The 12,397-nt window shown below is 39.5% G+C and overlaps 1 protein-coding gene across 3 annotated transcripts in view; it reads right to left on the bottom strand.

Annotated features, from left to right (window-relative positions):
- The window catches only part of agk (acylglycerol kinase), a 35,807-nt gene extending 25,933 nt beyond the window's left edge, over positions 1-9,874 (bottom strand). The window contains exons 1-4 of one of the 3 annotated variants that reach the window (XM_048607646.1): positions 9,086-9,287; positions 4,086-4,125; positions 1,725-1,804; positions 791-866 (exon numbers count right to left, since the gene is read on the bottom strand). In XM_048607646.1, coding sequence (XP_048463603.1) covers positions 791-866; positions 1,725-1,804; positions 4,086-4,125; positions 9,086-9,186 — 297 coding nt within the window. In that variant the 5' untranslated portion in view covers positions 9,187-9,287. Of the gene's footprint in view, positions 1-790; positions 867-1,724; positions 1,805-4,085; positions 4,126-9,085; positions 9,288-9,818 lie in introns of those variants that run through there. The other 2 variants (XM_048607648.1, XM_048607647.1) reach the window with 2 other exon arrangements.
- Positions 9,875-12,397: the final 2,523 nt, after the last annotated feature.

Raw genomic sequence — 12,397 nt, 5'->3', positions numbered from 1 at the left:
TCTGAACATATCCATTGTTTATTTACTTGTCCAATCACCACTCCTTTTGCCCTTGCACATTAAACATTTTGTCATTTAATCTCTCCGCCATCCCACCCTATCACAGACCTCCCATTTTGTTCTTATTCCCATCATCTTTTCACTCTCTCAAAACCTATTACATTACTAACTTTTTTCTAGCTCTGATAAATAATGTGCTGTTTCTCTTTCCATAAATACTGCCAGGCCTGCTGAGAATGTCAGTGATTTCTGTTTTTAATTTCAGATTTCTAACATCCATAGTATTTTGCTTGTGAACATTCAGATAGTAGAATTCTATTTGACTCATGTAGACATTGTACAAGGGAGCATTCAGCTACAATCAGTAATCTGCTGCTCAGTCAGAAACAACTTCTTTACAATGTACTGCTTTATGGCAGTGATCACTTGTAATAGTCACCAATATTTAAAAATTTACTTAATCCTTCATATTGCTGCCTAATCTAAGCATTGCAAGTTAAAAGTCAAGACTGTAAGTCTTGTAAATAAGTCCTCACTCCAAGCATATCTCAAGCCTCAACTTCAGATAAATAGCTCTTTTCCAGATTAATCAAATTAGTTGAATTAAATATTTATTTTCATCTGTTAGGATTCATATGTTAAATACTGTAAACCAGCTTTATTTGTAGTCCTGTAACATTTGCTATATATCTTATGGTGCATGTTAATAACTGGACATCATTTCACTTTTGGTTTCTGTCACTTATAAATACAACCTATACACGATCCAATTCTTTGACTGAATTTTCACCTTAACCACTGTTACATCCAGTCCAGCAAGATGTAAAATTGGTGCTGCATTCTTTTCAAAGAGACTTCTTGCTTTTCTGAAAAGATTAAACATAAAACATTTGGGATTACAGCAGTTTCTTAAGCCCTACTTTCATAAGATGTGCTAATAGCAGAGTTACATGCACTTTTAGCAAGCTCGTCAAGAGTGTTCTAGTGATTTGTCTCCAAGAAAATAGAGCTGGGACCAGATACTGATCTACTGGTCACAGAGTTTGCCAGAACCTCTTTCCAATCGGTCATTGACACTGCATCCACACTACATCTTTAATATGGTTTCCATTCTACTCCAGAATGTGATACTACTTTAAAATTTGTCCAACGTAGTTTGTCCTGTTTTCTACACTACACTAGTGGCCACTCTTCAAACGGTAGCTCTGACTGTGAAGTATTTTGGGATATCATGAAGTTGTGAAAGGCACAGTGGTGCAGCATAGCATACTGCATTCATTTTGATCCCAAAGTAACATATTTAAATAATCAGGCCTTTAATATGTTTCAATAATTAGTCTGAGTATTTATCCAAATTTCTACTCTGACTCATTGTGTTGTAAATATATTTAGACGCCAGAGGGATTACATTTTGTTACTGTTACATCTGACTATGGAGACGGTCACACAGTTTAATTTTCTAGATAAACATAATACAAGTCAAGTCATCCAAATATATATTGCTAGAGCTAGTGAAAATGAAAGATTTAAAGCAATTAATGATTGCGTTATTAATGATTCTCCAGACTAAAATAGTACTGACAGTGATTTTGTTCTTTGTTGCCACAATGGTTGATAAATAATAAATGATTAAGCACATTTATAACATGCAACATTTCTAATGAGAAATATAAGAAACACTGCCATCCTTTAATCTTTACAATAGCCTCAGTGAAATCTCTTACCCTTTGCAAGCAGCAGGATTCAGAAAGACAGTAGCTTTCTTCACTTTTGCACTGATTGGCAGCAGCTGGTTTCCATATTCCTAAACGGAAACACAAATGTCAAAAAAAAGGGACCTCTTGTCGCACAGTGGCAGTATTCCTATCCATGGACGGGGAGGCCCGAGTTCAAGTCCCACTTTTTTCCAAAGATGTGCAATAACATCACTGAACTCGTTGATTACAATAAAACAACACAATTGTTGATCACAAAATGTACGCACTCTAGGGAATGAAAAGCAAATATCTTTCATGGAATCAGCAGAGATTCAGACAACTAGGTTTGAATGCTGTTTTGCTACTGGACAGGATTAATAGCCTTTATCAATGGCTTTTAAAGGTCTTGCACAAAATGAGTCCGGGGACAATTTATACTAAGTTTCAAGTGATCAGATGCCTCCTTGCATTAATTTTCCCGAAAATCTCAATCCCACTGAAGAAACGTCTATAAATGATTGAACTTGGAAATAAAAATGATATACTTGTGCAGATGGGGTTTCTATCCTATCCTGGAATGGGCTCTTGGGTAATAGTGAAGACACTTCCACTCAACATCAGACACATACTGTGCCTGACATTGAAATGATTTGATGGGAAATCTACTTGGAGTTTTACTCTACATCTAACTCGTATCACACCTGACATAGGAGTGCTAAGTACTGACAATGAAGTTAAAACATGATCTGTTAATAATACTCTATCCCATACAAAAGCAACCACAAAACGCATCCGACAATACAAGATGGAATTTTGGCCAGTAATCTGATATTTCATTTATACTGCCTAGTTTATTCATTTAAAAATATTTTACCTTGACCGATATAATGAAGCACTTAGGCATATATTAATAAAGTCACAAATATTTTAAATGTTGGTAAAACAGCCGCTTAAGAATAGATTAACTGTCATATCAACTCAAACAAATTAAACCCTGAAATTGCTTTCAAACTTTAAACATTATAAATAAACAGCTTACTTTTATTTATTTCAGAGTTTTAAGTTTCCATTTTGATCAACACCTGTCACTGTAATGGTAAGTTGGTGCTCTGTACAATAGGTGAAGAAACATAGAATCTGGAAATGCATTGTGTTTTATGAATTTGCAACAACCTGCATGTGTTTACATATAGGATAAATACCAGTGATGTACTGAGGCCAGGCACTAATAAAATGTCAGAAACTGTTAAAATTGTAATTACAAAACAGAAAACATTATTGCAATTAAGTGCATATTTGTAGTTCTAACACATCCTAAAGGCTCTAACTTGGAGCTAGCTGAACGTTTTAAATATTCAGACTCAACTGTCACTTCAGACAGCTAAGTCCCAGGACTCACAGAGAAAAGCTACACAGGCCTTCCAGGTCGCTTGTAACCCAAGATTCAACACAACAGGAAAATAAACCTACACACCAGTGTCAGAATACTGTTATGCTGCCTCTCTAATAGTTACAAACGGGAGCCTCATTAACCTTCTCAGCTTAACCTTTAAGGAATTGTACACAGAATTACTGAACCACTCCTGAAAATGCCATGTTTGTGGTGCTGACACAGTCATATAGAATCTACTGTCAGTAATAGCCCACAAAAATAACAGCAAACATTGACTGCTCACATTTTTCAATTAGATGGGGGTAGGTTGTCCAAGATAGTAGAACAAAGCATACTTCTTAGTATATTTAGTCAAGGTAGGTAAAGAAACATTGGGAGCAATAGTTTTCTTGGAGCACAGATTTAATAATGTACCAATTGTACTTGCAATTGCACAGTCTGGCGGGATTTTTGAATGACATCAAAGAGTCAAATGGACATAAAAGCCACTTCTTAAAGTATACATCTAATGAGAGGAGATCAAGAGCAAAGAGACACCCAGGCAGCAAACAGCATCCTATCAGTCAATTATACGGTTAAAAAATATTCAGGTTTGCACTCAATAGTCTTTTGGGTTTGGCATCACCAGTCTTTGATAGACCAAATGTCCCTTAAAATCAGGACGTTACCTTTATGTCCAATGTTTAGTCACAATAATATAAACTGGTAGATACATCACAGTTGAAAACATGATTTTATATGAACTGGATGCTGCAATCTCATATTTGCATGCATTCTGAAATACAAACAGAAAATGCTGGAGAAACTCAGGAAATCTGACAGCATCTGTGGAGAGAAACAGCATTAATGTTTCAGGTCCAATATGATTCTTTTTTAGAACACAAGAAAAATTACGAATTGAACATCTACCCCAAAGCCTCAGTGAGTACACAGGCTAATTATAGAGGCTAACTAACCAGCAAAAAAAGTCATCCAATAATTTTCGATTGCCTTACCTCTGCCTGTTGACATGCTGCCCTGCGCAAGAGATTGTCCCTAAATAATACATTAGAAGATATGTTAAAGGACTATATGGAATTACAGACGTTTTTATTGAAAGTACTGTTAGAAATCAATTTTAAAGAAATAACTGCAAACATTTGTGTGAAAATATCCCACCAGACTTAAACTTTTACCTTTAACTTTCTTATATTTTTAAGGTTCTTCAAAGTTGGGCAGAATAGTTAATGTTCCGGTACTAACTATAATATGTTATAATTTTTGTTCCAGTACAGAGCAGTTACATTATTAGGTAAAATCAAGTCAAATGTCTTGTGCTTTGTTTGTAATTCCTGCTTATTACACCTAAATTGCATGTCACAGCTGTCAATTTTAAACAAAATTACAATTGCATCATGCCTGAGGCAACATCGGTATTATAATACAATGAACTTTTGGCATCAATACTTAGCTTTCAGTCCTCTCTGAACTAAGTGACGTTAGTGACCTTGAACAACCAGCTCTCTGATAAATTTAGATTATTTGCCTTTTCATGCTTATTTCATTTACAGAGTCTCAGCCTACTTCATTTGATTTTAAGATCTTGGATTTGACGATTATCTGCTGTTATAAAAATAGTCTAAAATGAGTAACCAAAACTGTGGCAGATGGAGGTCAATGTGGAAAGTTTGAGGTGATCTACATCAAATCCGCCCCCGCCAAAAAATTCAAAAAGTAGGTGATTTGTTGGTAAGAGATGATCTATGGAATTAAGGGGAAGAGGGCAATATCTATATTAAATTGGTTTAATGATAGGAAGCAGAGGGTAGTAGTGAATTGGATGTTTTTAAGACTGACAGGTGGTTTGCAGTGACGTCCCACAAAAGTCAGTTTTGGGTTCATTCCTCCTTTACATTTTAATAAACAATCTATCCTGGTTGATAGGAACAATGATGCAAAATGCATACAGATGGCCTGAGACTTGGCAATAAGGTAGACAGTGGTGATGAAAGTTTATAGACTTCAGGATGGCACAGAAATGAAGGTGAAATGAACAAAAGCATGGTAGATGGAGGGCACAGTGGAGAACTGTGAAATTATATATTTTGGAAGGACAAATATTAAAAAAAATACACTCTGCATGGCACAATTTTAAAATGCACAGTTGAGCAGAGAAACCTTTGTACCCACATGCACACATCTTTAAAGGCTAGAGGCAATATTGATGTGCTGTTAAAGAAATCATGTGGGTTTATAAATAGAAATGTAGAATATAAAAGCGAAACAATCACACTAGAACTATACAAATCATTGATTAAGCCTCAACTGAAATGTAATGACCAATTTGCAACATGTATCAGAAAAGAAGGCCACAGAAAGAATGCAGAGAAGGTTGTTTAGGATGTTACCAAGGATGAAGGCGTTCCACTTATGTGGAAAGGTTGGAAAAATTAAACATATTTTTCTTCGTACACAGAAGGTGAATAGGTGGCCTACTAAACGTTTAAGATCATGAGAGGCTTTGATAGAGAAGACAGAGAATAAAACTACTCCCTCTGTTGAATGGCGCAATAATCAGAGGTCTCAGATTCATAGATATTCAGCAAAAGTTTTAGAGTGGAGACTACAATTTTGCTTAATTCACAGTTGGCAGGATCTCGAACGTTCTACTTGAAAAACATGGTCTATGGTAATTCCTTAAATGATTATAAAGAGTGCTGGACAGGTACTGGAACACGAGAAATGTAAAGTAGTACAGATAGAGAGTAGGGGAACTGTGACTAAATGCAGCTGCTCTTTCATAATGCCAGCAGGTGCACATTGGGCTGAATGGCCTTGTGTTGCACTGTAAACTGCTCTAATTCTGACAAGGTCAAAATCTGAAATACACTACACATCATATCTCCCTAATCCAACACCCGCTGGTCCAGCAACCTCTTTGGTTCGTCATTCTCAGTAATTTTGGATTTTCCTGTTGTGGCATCTGAGGCTCTGCTTTGATCTTCATTTTTAGTACTTTTGGTTACACTTTGTCCAGTTGGGTGACCTAAACCCATTTGTTGTTGTCCAACTGAATAACCACTCATCCATTAGGCAAGTGATTGACACAAGTCAAGGTTAGGCCTTTTTCTTTTTAAAAAAAAGTGTTTATACGTTGAATACACTTGGCCTCCCTCAGTATGGCAAATTCTCTGATCTAGTTAAGGTGCCAAGACTGACAGATTAGGGCAATACCACATGTACCCAAAAAAAAGGGAATCAAATTCCATAAGAAATTATAAATGACAATTAGTTGTACTGCTGGAAAGGACTAGTTCATAGGGTTATGTGGAAAAAGCAGTGATATGGAGTTTAAAATGTTGGTCCAGCATGTTGGGCTGACTATCCTACTTCTGTCGAGTAAAATTCTATAATTCTATAAACGTTTTCTTAAGTGGGCACTCTAAATTGTAAAAGATCAGAGGGTCTGCAGGTACATAAACCTTAAGTGCTAATTTAATGGTACAAAAGTAATTTAAAAATTCAACATAATGTTACTCTTTAACATAAAGGATTTATAATACAAACAGAAGAAATTATTCTTCGAGTGTTCAGACGAAATCTAGAGTATTACGTTCAGCTTTGTGAACTGAGAAGAGTATATGGTCTTTGGAGGGAGCACGGTATTAATTCACTAGACTACTAGGGCTTAAAGACATTCTCTTGAGAATGGAAAATGATTTGTTTGACGTGCTCGAACTGATAAAAATAAAACTCAGTACAGTCAATGCTGAGAAGCTACGTCCTCCAGTCAGGTGTGGAAGTCAGAACTGTAGGGCCCATTCTTAAAATTAGAGCTAAGGTACTTGAGAAACAAATTAAAAAGTACTTTTACACCACATGGAAATTATGGAATTCTCTACTTCAAAAGGTCATGTATTTAGATTCAAGTGAAATTTTGAAAACTGAAATAAATTGGTAAGAGAGAGCGATTTATTTGTTAAAAAGTAAGTAAATGAAGTTGAGTTACTAAGCAGCCACAATCTAAATGAATAGTGAAACAGGCTGAAAGGTCTACTTCTGGTCTTGTGTCTCCACTCAATGACTGTCCCCGGAGGTTTACAGCCCACCCACTTCACATCATTCTCTTCTGCTAAGATGTACAATTGTCAAATTCCTACCTGAATCTAAAACCCCTAAAAAGGTTATTATGTCACCCAGTCTATCTATACCTGCGACCATGGCCTGTAGCTTAAAACAGCCTCCTAAAATTACGACTACATAGCAAGCATGCAATACTGGTTAGATTCTAGTTTTTATTACATGATCCACATAGACTTCAGTAAGGCATTTGACAAGGTTCCGCACTGTGGACTGGTCAGCAAGGTTAGGTCACATGCATTATGGGGAAAATTAGCCATTTGGATACAGAACTGGCTTGAAGGTGGTGCTGGGTTGCTTTTCAGACTGGAGGGCTGTGAGCAGCGGTGTGTCAGAAGGATCAGTGCCAGGTCTCTGCTTTTCATCACTTATATAAATGATTTGACTATGAACATAGGAGGTAAGGTAAGTTTGCAGATGACAACAAAATTGAAGATGTAGCGGACACCGAAGAAGGTTACCTCAGAGTGCAATGGGATCTTGATCAGATGGGCCAACGTGCCGAGGTGTGGCAAATGGAGCTGCAGTTTGGAAAGGCAAATCAGGGCAGGACTTATACACTTAACGGTAAGGTCCTGGGGAGTGTTGCTGAACAAAGAGACTTTGAAGTGCCAGGTAGACAGCATAGTGAAGGCATTTGGTGTGCTTGACGTTATTGGTCAGTGCTTTGAGTATAGGACTTGGGAGGTCATGTTGTGGCTGTACAGGGCACTGGTTTTGAATACTGTATGCAATTCTGGTCTCCAATACTGTATGCAATTCTGGTCTCCCTGCCATAGGAAGGATGTTGTGAAACTTGAGAGGGTTCAGAATAGGTCAACAAGGGTGTTGCCAGGGTTGGTGGGTTTGAGCTATAGGGAGAGGCTGAATAAACTGGGGCTATTTTTCCCCTTGAGTGACAGAGGCTGAAGGGTGACCTTATAGACGTTTATAAAATCATGACGAGCATGGATAGGATGAAAAGACAAGGTCTTTTCCCCAGCTTGGTGGAGTGGGGGGGTTTCCCAAAACTGGAGGGCATAGGTTTAAGGTGAGAAAAAGATTTAAAAGCCTCCTAAGGGGCAATGTTTTCATAGAGGGTGGCACGTGTATGGAATGACTTGCCAGAAGAAGCGATGGAGGCTGGTACAATTACAACATTTAAAAGACATCTGGATGGGTACATGAATAGGAAGAGTTGAGGGATATGGGCCAAATGCTGGTACATGGGACTGGATTAATTTAGGGTATCTGGTCAGCACAGACAAGTTGGACCAAAGGGTCTGTTTCCATGCTGTACAGCTCGGTGACAGTGGTTGTGACTGATAACGCTTTAATTCTTTTTCTCCAGTTTCTATAGCTCACATACAAGAACGTAGTACATATTGAATGACTCCAAAGAGTACATTGGTTCTATCTCAAGTGCATATTATAGTTAGACAGGAGTGATGCTAAGTTTGTATTATACAGTAACATGCTTTAGCTGATGTCCCGGGTTATGCATTTTACAGCTGCTGCATCAGATACCTTGTGTTACAGCAGTCTCAGTGAACGAGCAGTTTCTAGCCCCAGTCCTGGGGAAAAGGTGGCTTCTAGTCCCTGTCCCTTTTTATGATATGTTCACTCACGGGATATGGCTATCACTGGCTGGCCAGCATTTATTGCCCGTCCCTAGTTGCCCTTTAGATGTTGGTGATGAGCTGCCATGTGGTCTGGGTCCACCTACAATGTCCTGAAGAAGGAAATTCCAGGGTTTTTACCCAACTGCAGTGAAGGAACAACGTGCAGGTGGTGGTCCCAGTTAAAATGCCGTTTTTATCCCCACCCCCACCACACACACCCCGGTCCCGGTCAAAGGCCGGGCTCTATCCTCCCCGGTTGAAGGATTCTCTAATACCGGTATCTCCTGTGCACCCAGTGCGCTCCCCAGCTCAGTCCGCAAACCCCGGCCGCTGTTTTCTTCCAGTGATTGCGCAACGTCTTTAACACTTTAGCCATTCCCTTGGTTCCAGATCCCGGCACCGATTTCACGCAAAATAAACCACTTTTAATCAACTCAGCAAATCCGGAAATGAAGCTTCCTCCTGTTCACATGGAGACCGGTTCCGTGTATAAAGTGGTCCGGCCACCAACAAACCCGCTTTCACACCCGTTCCGCTAATCAATCCCCAATAACATTCAGGTGCAAACTAACAGTGCCATACTTATGAAAACTTACTTTGTTTGTATATTAATATTTTTACAACGAGAGAATTTTGTTCCGGATGGGAAAGGTTCTCAGTTCATGGAGGAAGTTACACGAAAACATCAGAAAACCATGAACAACACTCTATACAGTAGCTGCACTAACTGTGTTGGCCCTACTGAGCACAGCTACTTCCATATTCCTATAATATCCTCTTCTTCTTTGGGTAGGGGCCATATCCCCGACTGTCATTAAGTACTCTTGTTGCCACCACATCTAACTTACATAGAACAAAATAGGTGGAAATCCCCTCAGGCTTTACTTCTCCGGTTTTCAGGCTGACACAATTATAGTTAAACAGGAGTGATGCTAAGTTTGTATTATACAGTAACATGCTTTAGCTGATGTCCCGGGTTATGCATTTTATAGCTGCTGCATCAGATACCTTGTGTTACAGCAGTCTCCGTGAACGAGCAGGTTCTAGCCCCAGTCCTGGTTAAAGGGTGGCTTCTAGTCCCTGTCCCTTTTTATGATATGTTCACTCATGGGATTTGGATATCACTGGCTGGCCAGCAATTAAATTATGGACACAATTTAATTATGTCATGACAAAAAAAAAACAAAATCCATTTAAAATTATTTTAAACAAATTCAAATCTGTAATTCGAAACAATACACCAACAATGTTGCAAGATATTGTAAGTAGGGGTGAAAATTGATTCAGAGATAGTGGGAACTGCTGATGCTGGAGAATCTGAGATAACAAGGTGTAGAGCTGGATGAACACAGCAGGCAAAGCAGCATCAGAGGAGCAGGAAAGTTGACGTTTCAGGTCTGGACCCTTCTTCAGAAATGGGAGAGGGATTCTGAAATAAATAGGGAGAGAGGGGGAGGTGGATGGAAGATGGATAAAGGAGCAGATAGGTGGAGAGGAGACAGACAGGTTAAAGAGGCGGGGATGGAGCCAGTAAAGGTGAGCGTAGGTGGGGAGTTAGGGTGGGGATAGGTCAGTCCAGGGAGGACGGACAGGTCAAGGAAGCGGGATGAGGCTGGTAGGTAGGAGCCCCACCACCCCCGGCACTTTTCCCTGCAACCGCAGGAAGTGCTACACCTGCCCCTACACCTCCCCCCTCACCCCCATCCCAGGCCCCAAGAAGACTTTACACATCAAACAGATGTTCACCTGCACATCTGCTAATGTGGTATATTGTATCCGCTGTTCCCGATGTGGCCTCCTCTATATCGGGTAAACCAAGCGGAGGCTTGGAGACCGCTTCGCGGAACACCTATGCTTGGTTCGTGACAAACGACTGCACCTCCCAGTCGCGAACCATTTCAACTCCCCCTCCCACTCCTTGGACAACATGTCCATCCTGGGCCTCCTCCAGTGGCACAACGATGCCACCCAAAGGTTGCAGGAACAGCACCTCATATTTCACTTGGGAACCCTGCAGCCCAATGGTATCAATGTGGACTTCAAAATCTCCCCTCCCCCGACCGCATCCCAAAACCAGCCCAACTCGTCCCCACCTCCCTAACCTGTCCATCCTTCCTCCCACCTATCCACTCCTCCCACCTCAAGCTCCACCCCCACCTCCTACCCACCAGCCTCACCTCCACTCAAAACCTCCATGCAACAGTCCAACGCATCCAAGGCTTTGTATTCATAAGTTCTTTTGGCATTATACCTGCAGATGTGCCTTTAAGTCAAGTATGCTCGAGACCACATTTGGAGATCACGTTTGGAAAGTAGCACAAAATGTTGTGAATAACAAATACTTAACAAGGTTTTGCAGTCCTTAAGCAGGCTTTCACATTCCATACCTAATGAGTTTATCTTAGAGAGCACTGTTGCTGTACCTCATTAATCCAGCCACTACAGTAATTCCGTTAAATGAAGAGGAGATAACAGTACCTAAGCTATTTTGTAATTAATAAAGACAAACAGTGGTTGCTCTATGCAAATAAAGTAAATCCATCCTGTTAACAGCTTCACTGGGAAAGAGACATTAGTAATCAGTAATCAATTAGCAATCAGCTGAAATCTGTGTAACTAGGTGGTGGAGCAAGGCTTGAATGCAATCCAACAATTCAAATGTCCCTTTAAAACTTTTACTCCAGTTTCTTTTTGCAAAATATTCAGCTGTTATCGTAGGATCTTACAGCTTTGAAGGAGACCGTTCTGTTCATCATGCCAGTGCTGGCTCGGAGTTTTCCAATTAGACTTAGAGAGTCACACTTCCTTCATTTTACAACTTCTCTCTTTCAAGAATTTGCCAATTTCTTTTTCAAAATTATTTTTGAAGCTGCTTCCACCAGCCTTCCAGGCAGATCATAACTGATTACACAGAGTCTTTTATTTTCGTTTACTTGGCCTTTTTTTTTGCTGATTATTTGAAATCTGTGTCCTCTGGTTACCAACTGTTCCTGCCACAGGGAATAGTTTCTCCTATTTAATCTATCAATTTTTATGATTTTTGGAAGCCTATATTAAATCTCTCTTTCACCGTCGCTGCTCTAAGGAGAACAAACACAATGTCATTCGTCCCTCTACTTAACTGAAGCTGCTATCTGATATTCTTGCTGCCTCTCAGTATCTGACATTCCAATGAATTCTCACCTACTAAGGTGTTTTGCTGAATTTTATTATAGAAAATTTACATACTTTAAATTCTCCTGTTTTGTAATGTGGGAATGAGCCTGTGAGTATGCCCAGATGTCAAGTCTCTGACATACTTTGAGGAGGAAGCAATAGAGCGAGGTTCATCGTGGAGGCTTTTGGGAGCAGAAGTACCGTGGGCTTGTTGTTGTTGGATTGTTTTGATAGAGTTTTTTGCTTCTCTGCTTCTTGTGGGGTCAAAGATAATCTTGCAGTCAGTAAATCTGTTATAGCATTTTATCGTCTGTCATCAACTTTCTTTTTCTTTTCTTTGCAAAATGAGATACAGGAAGAAGAGCCAGATAAAGAGGCAGATGTGACAAGTGCCTTTACTTCAGGGAAAGATGATGATTGTTGCCTGAAAC

The sequence above is a fragment of the Rhincodon typus genome, chromosome 18 (assembly GCF_021869965.1).
Source record: "Rhincodon typus isolate 14 chromosome 18, sRhiTyp1.1, whole genome shotgun sequence".
Classification (NCBI taxonomy): domain Eukaryota; kingdom Metazoa; phylum Chordata; class Chondrichthyes; order Orectolobiformes; family Rhincodontidae; genus Rhincodon; species Rhincodon typus.
The sequence above is the reverse complement of the archived record's forward strand: the minus strand, read 5'-3'. Positions and strand labels throughout refer to the sequence as shown.